This window comes from Copidosoma floridanum, unplaced genomic scaffold (assembly GCF_036245765.1).
Source record: "Copidosoma floridanum isolate Cflo_tuat_1 unplaced genomic scaffold, Cflo_Japanese_pri ptg000013l, whole genome shotgun sequence".
In the NCBI taxonomy this organism is placed as follows: Eukaryota; Metazoa; Arthropoda; class Insecta; order Hymenoptera; family Encyrtidae; genus Copidosoma; species Copidosoma floridanum.
In genome coordinates this window covers 15862374-15876550 of record NW_028321890.1, presented here as the reverse complement: position 1 = coordinate 15876550, position 14177 = coordinate 15862374, and the positions used below count along the sequence as shown (strand labels likewise).

The following is a 14177-nucleotide window of genomic DNA, read 5'->3' as shown; positions in this document are numbered from 1 at the left end:
TATACTTATAGCAGAGAAAAAGGGACACCAAATTGCATGAGTGACAAGTTGGAAGTGCCTGTCCAGGTGCCCTTCGTATAATATCGATCGTCACTCCTATGAAATTATGCGGGCACTTTGCTGTATCTTATATATTATTTAAGGATTTCGAGAGAATTAAGAGTATAGCCAGTAGGTATCGTTATTTTTTTTCTTTTCGAATAAACAGACTGTTTTAGGCTTTAGGCGTTGCTATTATCATTTTACTATCACAATGTAATTAAAAAAAAAAATTGTAATTGTAAAAACAGTGATTTTTTCTTTTATTTTTTTGGATTGCATAAACCTAACACGAATTAGATCAACGTATGTTTTTGCCTTTTTTTCTTAAAATTTACTACTAAAGGCAAACCATAGAATTAATTGATCAATAAATAAACCTCCGTTAAATTACTTTTAAATGTTAATAATGTATATTGTATTTTTTCAGAAATAGAATAATTATTTAAATTTATGTTTTTGAAAGCTTATACCACTTTATTTGTTGCTAATTTCGACAACTTAAAAATAATAAACGAAGAAGAAAATGTTTATGTACACAATATACAATACAAATATAATGATAAATTAATATTATAGATGCAGTAGAAAAAAATTTTATTTTAAAATAATTATTTTTTTCCATGATATACATTCAGCATAACTACAATTTATTTGCCTGTTTTTTTAGGGTAAAGTGCTGTATTTCTTCTCAAAAAAAATTTTTTCATTCGCTACTGTTAGAAATAAAGTTTTTTTTTTTCTTCACGTGTTTCCAACTCTCCCTTTCTGCTAAGGAGGTAGTTTCCAGTGTTTCCACGCAGAGCATACCAAAACATTTTTATTTGAGAACTTATAATTATACGTTGCGCTTGCGCCCTGCAAAATTAGGAAAAATGTCGCATTTTCACCAGAGATACATAAAAAAAAATATAATTTTCACTCGATAATAGAAATCTTTACGCACCTCCAATGTACGACGAAGCTGAGTATTAATTTATTCCCCTGTAAGAAAATCTAATAGGAAGTTATGATTTTTTTTTCACTTGATCAATTCCATTTTTTACGGGATTTTAAGAATAAATCACATGTACAAATATTTAGTTAAAAAGTAAAATTTTAATTTTCATCTTATGTTTTAAAAGATGATAAAGTGTTACGTGACTGAAGCATTTTTATTCGTTGTGTGATTGATTAAAACTAGCCAAGTTGTTTTTTTGCGGGGTTTTTGAAATATATAATTATCTAAATTGTAGTATTATTTGATATTTTCAATAAAATAAGTTGACAATGCGAAAATAATTTTAAAAAGTACTGATTTCATGTGTTTGTATTTTTTGAAAACATAAATAGACAAAAACTACATTTGATTTGCAAAAAAATTTTTTTTTATCACTGACTTATTTACGTTATAGCACTTGTATTAAAACGTTTTTATGAAAATCTTTTACGTAATTCGTAAAAAAAATAAGTAAGTAATAAGTGAAAAATAGTTTATATGTATCTTATTTGTCAAAACAATAAATAAGCGAAAAATTGTGAACAAATTTTATTTTTTTTAAATAGTCTAGTGTGCTTGTAGGATGAAAAATTTCATTTATTTTATGTATGTATTCATAATAATAAATATCGTGCAAAGTGCACCCAGAGTAGTACGATAAAAAAAAAAAAAAAAATTTAAAGACTTTCATGTGTTTTTGCACCAATTTTCACAACTTTTTTTTCTCTTTCGCTCAAAATTTCATCTTCACGTGTGGAGTGCGCAAGAGAAAACATTTTCAAAACAAACTTTATTAGAAAAGAGGTAATATAAGAGTCGTAAAACTGTTTTCTGCTGATGTGATTTACGACGGCTATCTGCATACTCTACTTTGTCACGTAAGTAGGTATATAGTTTCGAGAGACAAAGAGACCTAAAGCCTATACTACACCATCACCAGCATTAGAGTATTTTGAAAAATAAACAAATTTGGCAATGCCATCCTTACTATCTTTACTAATCGTAAAATAATTTTGTCTCCTACACCCCATAACACACCCAGAGCGCATAAGAAAATATTCAATAAATCGTAATATACACCTATATTTATCATCAGAAAACACACAGAAAACAAAATTTTACTATTGATTTTTAGACATCCGTTACAATGTATTATTATTTGACAATTTGAATTCAGCAAATTGTAATTGCTCTTATTATTATTATTGTTGTTGTTGTGTTGTTGTTGTTGTTATGATTATTATTATTGCTGTTATAGTACAATCACGTTCGATCTTTTGGGGCACTCGACACTTGAGAAAAAGGCGGGGCGAAATAGGTATAGGACTGAGTCATCAGGTATAGGGGAAAATCGGTGGTCGGCCGGAGTCCTGTCCTGACCATGCGTCTTCTTTTTTTTTCAAGTCATAATTTATGTGTCCATTAGTACATGTATACATAGATCCTAGGACTGAACTCCCGTGTTTTGCACCCACTTCCATTTATATATACCTAAATCCTTGCTTACCAAAACGAGGGAGAAGCTATATATACCAATCGATCTTTGATATTAATATAACCGACAAGACTAAGTAAAGTATGTCTATGTCATTGTTTACATGTATGCTCGCAGCTGTGATAATATTACTAAAATCAACGGCAAAGAGGATTTCGTCCGGTAAACGATAGAAAGTGGTACGAAAAAAAAAAAAAATATAAAAACTGGATACTATATTTTCAAGCGATCCAAAGGGACATGACGTATACAATGTGCATCAGTTATCACATTTAACACCAATTAACGTTATAAATAAAATCCTGTGCTTTTCTTTTGATGTTAGCGGTAAAATTTTAAAATGGCTAGCCACGTGATTTTTTGAAAATTAAGTCATAAAACTGAATGTTAAAGGCTCTTTTATATTTGTTGATTCTCAACAATAACCAAAACTAATTTTGACACATTTGTTTGAAAAACTATAGTATGCTACTAGTGATAATAAATACTTATAACATAACGTATCAAAAATTGGAAGGACCTAGTCATTCTGTTGAAGAGATATTAAAAATTGAATGCAATACTGCTAATATACAAAAATAAACATGCGAAAATAATAATATTAGTTCGCCATATTTCCCTACTATGTTCTAAAAAAACACAACAATATTTGAAAAAAATTTGGAATAAGTACTATTCTCAGAATAACGAGAAAATTGCACGATTAGAAAAATAAAAGATAGAACAAACATGCAAGTTACATTTTAGCACCAACGTTGTATATGAAATTTCGTACAACGGCAGCCCTGCAAAGTATACAGGCGAAACAAAAAGAGCACCTAAACAAAAAGAAAACATAAAAATAATTATAAAACCGAATCTGTGATATCTGTACATCAAATTTCAAACAATCATACTTTTAAACGGAATATATGACATTAGAATATTATACAATGAGCCGAAAATTGCAAGAAGCGATGGTTTTCTGCAATGCTTCAAATTGCGTCGGGCGACAGTAAAATATAAATAAGAAAGAGGACTTAAGTATACACATTAAGTCACACTTACAAACGTTTTTTCAATTATATACGTTACTGACCATATTTATTACTTTTAATAGATTGATCTCAAGAAACTATGTGGATAATATGTGTGATGTGCTAGTATATATACATTAATATCTTCGTATGATGTGGATGCCTTTGTCTGTTTGACTGAAAAGGTCGACGTTCCAGTCGAAAAAACGTCGCTATTCAAAAAAAACGTGTTATATTTTTTATTTGGAAGTTTGCCCCAAAAGATCAAATAAAAATTACTAAATTTTAAATATACGCATGTACTTACTGTGCAAGCTAGCTAGAAGAAAATATTGTACATACATAATATTAAAATACAATGTGATATTTTTCACGTGAAGTGCCAAGAATAATAATTTTTATGAAACATGAATTAACTGTACCGTTATATGTACAATGTTTTTTTGACGTATAGTATTTTCACCCGCTAAACAACGATTTTCGATGGTGGGTCGCGATCCAGGTGGTTAATTTTTGTAATTAACAAATATTTTAAGCAATGATGAAAAGTAACAAATTAAAAATTATTAGTAAAAAATTTTAATAACTATAAGCACGTGTACACTGTAGCTGATGAAAAAGGGAAAAAGTGTATTTTTTATATACGGTTCAGTATTAAAGATTGCTTCACGTGAAGAGTGTGAGCTTAATTCAGATGGTTAACAGTAAACTTTTTGTAATAAATTAGCTAAAAAATTGGAAAAAAAGTTTTTTGAGAGTAAAATTTGATTTTTCCAATTCATCCATAAAATTTGTCTAAATAAATAACTGACCACTTGGGCAGCAGCACATTATGCAGAAACGTATTCAGCAGGAATAAATACATAAAAAAATCTTGGTAGGACCGTCTGGGTAGAAGAAATTTAATGTCAAAATATACTGTATTGCATTAAAAAGACATATTATAACGTCAGGCTCGCTGAATAAAAAACAACCGCGTAAAATGAACTGCTCTTTTCGTGTTCTAGTACTATATAATATTAGGCTTATCATTTGAGAGGTTTTGAGTTGGAATCAATAAACCAAGCTTTATGTCATGAGCGAACGAAAATCGTAAAAATCGCATTTTTCAAAACTTCTCGATTTTTTTGCGAGAAAAGTATTAGGTTTACGAATATGGTTTATGTGAAACTTTTTGTTCAAAACAAATTGAGCCAAAGAACCATTATTGTTTATAAAAGCGGTTCGGTTTCAATTTCTGACGAAAGTTTGGTAATTTTTCCTCTTTTTTGTATCTGAAAGTTGCCGCAACTTTAGTTTCACATATAAACTATTATGAAAAAACGATTGGCTAAGTTACGGCAGGTATTTTTTTGGTACGATTGGTGTCCATTTTTTTGGAGGTCGATTTTCGGGTAGTAAATAAATTCTAATGTTGCCGCAAATGGTCCCAGTGTAAACACATTTTCTTGAGACTTCTTTTAGGTGTCTTGTGGACTTCTAACGTTCATCCAAAACACATCTTTGGGGAATTTTACCTCCGAAACTTCCTAAAGATCTGTTACAGATAGACATAAGAAGTCTACAGAACATCTAAAAGAAATCTGAAAATAATGTGGTTACTTACTGGGGTACTTCTTGGCATCCATTGGTAGGTACATGTTGCGGCTGGTATACATAATCAACTACACGGCACTTGTTAAATAAGAAGACTCTTCACCAGAATGAAATATAATAAAATTACTTTGATAGATATTTATTCTCAAATCATGAGGTTTCTCATTTCCTGTGAGAGTTATATGGGTTGCGGCTGAAATTTTTTTTTTTACCACCCTCGGGTCTCGTCGCAAAGAGCTCATCTGACTGCTGACAGCGTCTATCTACAGTGTGTGCTTGCGTGCGCGAGCGATTTCCGCCGTACGGAAGCCTGTATAGTGTAAGATACAGGTATATCACCTACAGCAGCTACAGCTGTGAGAGAGAGAGAAGTGCATGCCTACGACTCGTTATTGTCCTCCGGCACGTCGCCATTGAGACATCGTTAAGGTTCCCGCTGCGACTGTTCGTGGACAGGAGTTCGACTGAATTTAAGAAGTAAGGGATTGCATCATATTATTTTTTTTCTCCTTGTTCGTCTTGCATTAATGATCGATCGTATTCGTAGTTTTTTAACATTTAAACCACACAGCACGTGTACCTTCGTTTAAACAAGCTTATACATTTCAAAACACCAAACACGTGGCTTCATGTTTACTTCTTTTCTTTTACTCTTGGACAGAATAGTGTTTGTAAACGAGCAAAGTACTTACTTGTTGACTTTAGTTTAGGACAATCTTGGATCAGAAGCCAAAAACCCATTATTGTTTACACAGTAATTCAACTTTTTTTTCCTTCACTCGTAGGTATATAACGGCTAGTAAGGACGCCTCGGAAAATACGTGTGTACATACTTGTTGCCATGGGTTTCGGTGTTTTCGTTGGACGTGTTCGTTCGTGTCGGGAGGATTTTTTTGAGTGTCATGCAATTTGGCCAACCCATCTTTCGTTTGAATGTATTTCTATATCGATCGACGTGAAGTGCCTCGAGCGTTACTTGTCGGCTAACTAATCGACACCAAAGTATACTTGTATTGTTTTTCAAAACAAGTGCGAGTTGTTGCGACTGTGTGAAATAATTGAATTCTTTAACTAGGTAAACAATTTATTGTCAGCAGTCAAACTGAATTTGGATTTTATTTTTATCAATTCAAGATTACCTATCTTGTAAATTATTACAAATTTGCAACTATCCTCGTTTAACAACTTGATAAGTCTAGTATTTTTTTTTTTTTTTTTTTTTCTAGTAATCCAAGCCATTGTGGCTAATGACAATCTTATAACTTATTCATGAAGTTTAAAATGTTTGAGTTATTACTAAATGGTGCACCTTGTTTCATACTAACTTGATTTTATGCGTATTGCAGATTTTTTTTATCAATTTAACTTTGGTGCCCAAGCTATCCATTGTCTTCATAAACATGATTTTCATTAATAATCTGTTAAGTGTTATTATTTTACAACTGTGATGTAAGGAAAGTTCCTTAAATTTTTTTTGCTTTTATTATTTACATATATGCATAATGCAATAATTTTTTTTTTAGTATTAATAAACAACTGTATTTAGTTTAGACTTTTATATGAAATGATAAGCTCATCTTTCCATAATTCAATGCGCTTTTTCTCAAAATTTTATTAAAAATTAATTACAAACAACAAACGTTTTTCTTTTGCGGATACAGTACAGCGTACACTTAATTGTTTTTGTGTACTCAACTATTATTCGTACACCTTGCAACCATCTCTCTATCTCGCATTCTTTATATGAGAATTATGAGGAACAGCAGTCATTTGAAAGAATTTGCTATCCTATCCTTTCATCAAAATCACGGAACAGCCATTTTTGTTTTTTCCTTGAATATTAGTTTTTTTTTTTTTTTTTTTTTTTTTACGATGTCATTCAGTTTGATATAAGTAACAGGTCAGATTTTTTTATTTGAATAAATTTTGCCGATGAATAATACATATTGTTGTCTGTTTTAAGAAAAGAACTTCGATTTTCTGTAATTCGTCAATTTAAAAACCCGACTTGTGTAGATTTAGAGTTTACACTTTAGTGATTTCAAACGAGCATTTTTACAAAGTACAAGCACATGTATCTGTTTTTGTCGTCGCTCTGAAATACAATACAATGCAGTAAAGAGCAGAGCGAACGTGCCGATAGCAAGGATTGTTTAGAATAGGTGTACCATAAAGATATGAGAGTACGCACAAGGAACATCAAGAGTCTCTCACTGCACTCGCACTCTGCGCGTCCATCTGACCCATCGACTATTGGGAATTCTTCGAAAAACTTTCTCTTTCTTTTCTGTTTTATGGTATAAGAACTGTACTTATATGTGTACACTGAAATTACACTTTTCCGTTCCCAACTTGGTGTTCCATTACTACTTGCCTTTGTGGCAAATTAGACGTACCAAGTGAAATTGAATTGATTTTCTTCACGACAGAACTACGACGTTAATTGATACATATAAATATTTATCAGCTCAAGTCATGTGGAACCTTCATTGTTAGGTAAAAATTTAGTAGAAGCTATAGGTATGTTTGTTAGACGTTAAAAATCCGATACACGGCATTATACATCTAACTTTTGGTTGTCTATTTTTTCAAGTATTTCAGATATAGTAATAGCTGGTTGAGCAACTTTTCACTAATATTGACGTAGCTACTGTATCATATCTTGATGTGCTTAACGAGCGTTTTTTCTGACGATAGTTTTCCAATTAGTCAAAGCTATTCGTGTACACGCATATCACCTATCGACACTATCATATCTAGTTATTCTTAATGTTCCTACTGAAGAAAAGAAAATTTTTCTTTGTGCTAACACTACACACTAATGGCATTATGTGTACATTTAAAGTACTTTTTTTTTAATATTTCTAAATCTCATTTTCACAATAACACTGCGACATTACTTTGAAAAGTACTGGCACAGCAAATGTTGGAAAATTTTTTCTCTTAAAAAACTACAAATCTTTCCATGGTGATCGAGTAATTCCAGTTTTACTGTCGTGTCAAAGATAGCTAGTATTTTTTCTATCAATTTTATTGTAGTATCGGTCATTTACAGGATTTTTAAAAAGGGTAACTAATGAATCATACGACTTTTTGCTTTGCCCTTTTTTTTAGTGGATAAAAATATACACCTTACCAAGAGCCAATTGATGTAATAACTGTTAATTGTATTTTTCATCTTATAAAAGACTCCTGTAAGCAACAAATAGCAATTTTTCAATAAGTACTAGAATTTGCAGAATATATAGTATTTACTTTTAAGTAGTTGCCATTCGTTAAAAAAAATTTACTTGATAAATAATCCGACACCTCAAATTAAAAAATTGGTTTCAACATTTTTAAGAAGCTTATTTTTGTTTCTCACTCCCAAAGGTGACATGGAGCAGCGTGGTGGAAGAGGTAACCGCGGACAGCGTGGCGGAGGAGGTAACCGGGGGCAGCGTGGTGGAGGAGGTGACCGTGGTCGAGGTGGAGGAGGTGAACGTGGTCGAGGTGGAGGTGGTAGAGGTGGAGGAGGAGGAGACGGTGGTGGTGGAGGTGACCGGGGGCCTCGTGGTGGAGGCCACTCAGAGCCTCGTGGTGGAGGCCACTCAGAGCCGCGTGGTAGAGGTAGCTGGGGACCACGTGGTGGAGGTCACCCGGAGCAGCGTCCCTCGAGTTACCCAGATTCGCAGTCGAAAACTCAGTCAGAACAGCAGCAACAACAACGTCCCGTTAGTACCCCGGAGCAGCAGCAACCTAAAAGTCAGTCAGTGGAGCATGTCAAACGTGATCCGATGCAGCGGCCTAGGGATCGCCTCAAAGTTGAGCGTCATGAAATTTGCACGCGTGGAGTTATAACATCAAAACAAGGTATCGTTTGCATTTTTAATTCCTTGCAATTTTTTATTTTTTTGTTAATACGTACAAAAAGTTGAAATTTATTTAGCAGAAACGATAATTAAAATACCGATAATACTAGCTTGGTTAAAGATTAAGATTTATTTTCTAATAAAAAGTTTATTATTTAGTTTATCTCAAAAAATCATAAAAAGTTTAATTCAAATGAAATTTAAACGTTGGCGGGCAAATGTACCAAATAATGTTTTCTACGTGTGATGTCATTAACGCCAACACGGGAAGTTATTTCCGATACATTATGATAACCTGTGTACTACAAAATATTAATTCTTTATCTTAAAATTACATCTTATTAAAAATAATTTCTTGTCTTAACGAAATATCTCATCTTAAATTCGAGCCTCGATGTGCTCGTTACTCTTTGTTCATTAAAAATTGACATTCGTTTTAACCAAACGTTGGGTTCAAAGTGTTAACATCCGTTAATAGTACAAAAATTATGTGTACAAATCAACAGAATCCTAATATGAATAAGAAATTTTAATTTTTTTTTTTTTTTTCGGCTTCCAGGAAAGTTAGGGATGCCAACTACCTTGGAGGCAAATTATTTCAAACTAAGTGCTCATCCTGACTGGACGCTGAACCAGTACAGGGTGGATATAGCCCCGGAAGTGGAACATACCGGTGTTAAAAAGGGCCTTTTGCGCGTCCACAAAAAGGAATTGGGCGCTTATCTTTTCGATGGTACCATGCTGTACACGTACCATAATCTACCTCAGGTGAGCTTTAAAAATATTTTACGCGTGGAAATGTTTTGTATATCTGAAATGGTGAATTCTAGAATACCACCTCTGTTGGAATTTTTTTGTAGAATCACGATATCATTAAAGCAAATGGTATTTTGTTCACACAACATGAAAGTTACATTTTTTGAGTAAAAAAAAAAAAAAATTAAATTAAATACTTACTGTTTAGTTAATGTCTGAACAAACTCGTTTTGAGGCCCAATTACATAATTTGCAAAGCATACGGTGCAAATTTTGTAAGTTTTTCAGCAACATGTATTTTTTATCCCAAGTGTTTGATTATAATGACGTAATTTGTAATTCCAGCCTCTTGAATTCAATTCCTTCCGAGAACCGGACAAACAAGCGGTCAATATTAAAATCAGATTAGTGTCTACGGTCGCTCAAGGGGACTACCATTACCTCCAAGTGTTCAACGTCATTGTGCGTAAGTGTCTTGAACACTTGAACTTGGCTCTGGTTGGAAGGAATTATTATGACACAGAAGATGGGGTGAGTAAATGTTAGTAACCATGTCCATATACGAAGCTCTGGAAAATAAGAGTTTTTCCTTCTCAGATCACCATACCTCGATTCAGGCTTAAAATTTGGCGAGGCTACGTGACGTCTATCAGACAGCATGAATCTGGTATATTGCTGTGCTCCGAAATTTCCCATAAAGTGATGCGCACGGAAACCATATTAGATGTGCTAATGGATTGTTATCGTCGAAACAGCAGAAATTATCAGGTGAGGTTTTTGTTTTCTTCGTTTGACAAGGTCTAGTGATGATTTCTAGAATTTTTTTAACACAAAGAATAATTGGATTTCAGAAAATGTTCTTTGATGCTGTGGTTGGTAATATAGTTATCACCCATTACAACAATAAAACGTACAGAATCCACGATGTCGATTTTAAAGTCAGTCCTCAAAGCACATTTAAAAAACGTGACGGTACAGACATTCAATATGCTGAATATTACAAAGAGAGGTACAACATCGAAGTAAAAGACCGTAAACAGCCTCTTCTAGTTTCAAGATCTTCTGCAAGGGACATAAGGGCTGGTCTTGCCGAGTTTGTCTACCTTATACCGGAGTTCTGTTACTCCACTGGTAAGTTAAAGAACTAAAATAAAAACGATACAGAGAACATGTACAAAATTGAGAAAAGCAGAAAATTATACTAGAAACACAATTATTAATTTGCTAATAAGTATCGCCATAGGCTGAAAATGAGATTTCTTTTAAAACAATTTTACAATGCACATTCGAAAGTAGGAAAAAAAGTAAAGTCTGTTGAATGATGTTTTAATATTTACTTTCGATTTATATACGTATGTATCTGCGTGTAATAATTTGTTCGAAATCGAATATTTTAGGTATAACTGACGAAATGAGACAGAATTTCAATCTGATGCGAGAGCTCATTGCTCAGACGAGAATTTCACCTGACCTTAGAGTTGAACGGTTGATGAGCTTCCATAAGCGGCTTAATTCGAAACCTGCTATCAAAGATGATTTGCAACGCTGGAATTTGCAGCTAGACAACCAGCTAGTGAAAGTTCCTGCCCGAGTGCTTCCCATTCAAAAAGTCATTTTTGGCAACAGAATCCAAATTGACGCACAAAATGCCGAGTGGGATCTTCACTACAAGCCTAAGCCAATGGTAGCTTCGGCTGACCTAAAAGAATGGATTGTTTTCTGCACTCAGGAGCTATGTACTCCAACACAGGTGTTTACTATTAAAAACATGATTTTTTTGTTGTTGTGACTTTGTATTAATGTACTTATTAAAAATGTCATGTTTTTCTAGAAATTCCTGCAAGAAGTCGTAAATATTGCCGCACAGATGGGTTTCAGGATGATTAGACCAAATATCAAGCTCATTCAAAACGAGAATCCTGATACTTACGCAAATTCCATTTCATCGGTAATAGCCAACTCCAATCCACAAGCTATTGTTTGCATTGTATCAAACAACAATCAAGTGAGATACAACGCAATAAAAAAAAAGTTGTGCGTGGACAGAGCAATCCCGAGTCAAGTGATCTCAAGCAGATCATTGGAGCATAAAAGCAGACGTGCTGTGGCATGCAAAATTGCCATCCAAATTAATTGCAAGCTTGGCGGAACTCCATGGGTAGTTGATATCAGTGAAACCTTGGTCAAAGGTCTGATGGTGGTTGGATTCGATGTCTGCCACGAAAAATCGATTGGCTCCGAAGACTTCGGTGAGTTATTTAACTATTCATATGTGTACGAATTATTAAATTGATATTACTCTACCACTTACGAGCCATAAAATTTAATTTTTACAGGAGCCATGGTGTCTTCTTTGGACAAAAATTTTGGTCGCCATTTCTCGGCCGTTACCAAACAATTGCCTGGAGAAGAACTCTCCAATTGCATTGCTAACCATTTGTCAACTGCCGTCACGGAATACAGACGGAACAACAACAATGAGCTACCGAGTTGCATTATCATATATCGCGATGGAGTCGGCGACGGACAAATTCCTTTCGTCCACGAGTATGAAGTGAAACAAATCCAGAAGAAGCTCGAGGATGTCTACAAAGTGGCAAACAAAAAGCTTCGATTGGCGTTCGTAATTGTTACGAAGAGAATCAACACGAGACTCTTTAACAAGCGCCAGAATCCAGTACCTGGTACCGTTGTAGATGATGTCATTACAGATCCGCTGAAGTATGACTTTTTTATTGTGTCCCAAAGCGTGAAGCAAGGAACTGTTTCGCCGACGTCATACAACGTTATTGCTGATAATACAGGCTTAAGTCCGGATCACATGCAGTTGATAACGTATAGGCTGTGTCATATGTATTATAATTTCAATGGGACCGTTAGAGTTCCGTCTGTGTGCCAATATGCCCATAAATTGGCCATGTTTATGTCACAGACGCTTAGGCAACCAGCTAACCCAAACCTTCAAAATCTTTTATATTTCCTTTAAAAATACAAAACGAAAAATTTGAGAAAAAAATTAGAGTATAAGTATTAACTTGTAAAATCGTTGTTTCTACGAATTTAAATTGTTGGAAAGTAACAATTTTACCATTTATGGTTTTCTACGATTGTAGAAAGAATCTAGAATATGACCTGGATTATAAGTAATTGATATAAAATCAAATCACTTTTTCTATCAAAATATAAAATATCAGATTCATAATTTACGTTTCACTTACTAATTTTAAAACGTGTTACAAATTTATTCTTAAATAAGAGTTTTTTTTATAAAATACCCAAGATTTCTGTTATGCACGACATTAATTTATTCAAGTGACATTTTCCTTGATTCGGTTGTGAATAAAATGAAATGTAGGTATACACGTGTTTCGAGATAGTTGTAAAATCCTACTAAATGCGTTTTCTTACCAGCGGAATTGCACAGTAATATTTTAGACGTCGTTTTCAAAAGTATTTTCTTTTTGATCTAGTAATTTTATCGTACCCTTAGGAGTAAAAACTTGATTTACAATATAACTTTCATTGTAAATAATCAATACATGTTTATCTGAATATCAAAATAAAAAATTCAAATTTATATTAAAGACTAAAACCCATGCACTGAACCAAAAAATGTAAAGTCTTACGGTTAACAAGATGCATTAAATTTGATGATTTATAAATATGTACCTGATTGCGAACTGCCACACATTTGTGGGTACACTAATCTTCAAAATATTAATCTCTTTAAGCATGTGCTATAAAATCTTGCACACTAAATACTGATTGTTCCTGTGAGCATATAATAGATAGCAGATATTCTTACAGATTTTTATATTTTCTTCTCTAAATTTTTTCTACTCAACTCTGCGAAGTCAATTATTCATACTTTATGTAAAAATAAAACAATTGTTAAATAAAGTATGTAAAAAATTACGTTTCATTGATGACATCTTAATTTCTCTTCTACATCTATTATATTCTTTACATTGAACTTAATATAAATATTTTTAATACTTGAAATACTTGTATTTATATATGTGCAGAAGGATCAACGCAAGCGCTGCCGATGCAAAATTCGAGTATCAGCTCGACAAAGGTTTTTGAGATCATTGATAATATTCTCTGGGAAACGGATAACAAGTTCTATTGACAATAAAACGAACTGTTACATGGCGCGTTACAAAATGTTTTTTTCATCATTAGGTAATGCAGCTGGAACTGAATACGGAACCTACCGTTTGCGCAATTCAAGTGTTAAAAACAGTTAAAATTTGCTATTTATAATGTGATGAGCTTTTAAACAATCTGTTTGATTTAAGTTAATCAAACAAAAGAGTATAAAACAATGTACGTTAAAAAAGATTTGACAAATCCTTGAAAGGAGTTTTGGTTTACTGTACATAACGCAATCGTCCATCAAGTTTACCAAAAATAAATGACTAATGAGATTGGCCGGATCACCG

The 14177-nt window shown here is 33.1% G+C and overlaps 1 protein-coding gene across 1 annotated transcript; it reads left to right on the top strand.

The window, feature by feature from the left end:
* The first annotated feature begins 7588 nt into the window (after nucleotides 1-7588).
* On the top strand, nucleotides 7589-13647 carry LOC106639221 (piwi-like protein Siwi). Its single transcript, XM_014352730.2, has 9 exons — nucleotides 7589-7621; nucleotides 8498-8977; nucleotides 9536-9744; nucleotides 10078-10263; nucleotides 10330-10500; nucleotides 10584-10863; nucleotides 11130-11482; nucleotides 11564-11981; nucleotides 12069-13647. Exons 2-9 carry the CDS (start codon nucleotides 8503-8505, stop codon nucleotides 12716-12718), a joined length of 2742 nt encoding a protein of 913 aa, XP_014208216.2. The 5' UTR covers nucleotides 7589-7621; nucleotides 8498-8502; the 3' UTR covers nucleotides 12719-13647.
* Nucleotides 13648-14177: the final 530 nt, after the last annotated feature.

Excerpts from the sequence above, each read along its gene's own strand:
- LOC106639221 (XM_014352730.2), top strand. The coding sequence starts at position 8,503 with ATGGAGCAGCGTGGTGGAAGAGGTAACCGCGGACAGCGTGGCGGAGGA. Across the intron at positions 9,745-10,077 it reads CGTACCATAATCTACCTCAG|CCTCTTGAATTCAATTCCTT; the intron begins GTGAGCTTTAAA and ends TTGTAATTCCAG. Across the intron at positions 10,501-10,583 it reads GAAACAGCAGAAATTATCAG|AAAATGTTCTTTGATGCTGT; the intron begins GTGAGGTTTTTG and ends ATTGGATTTCAG.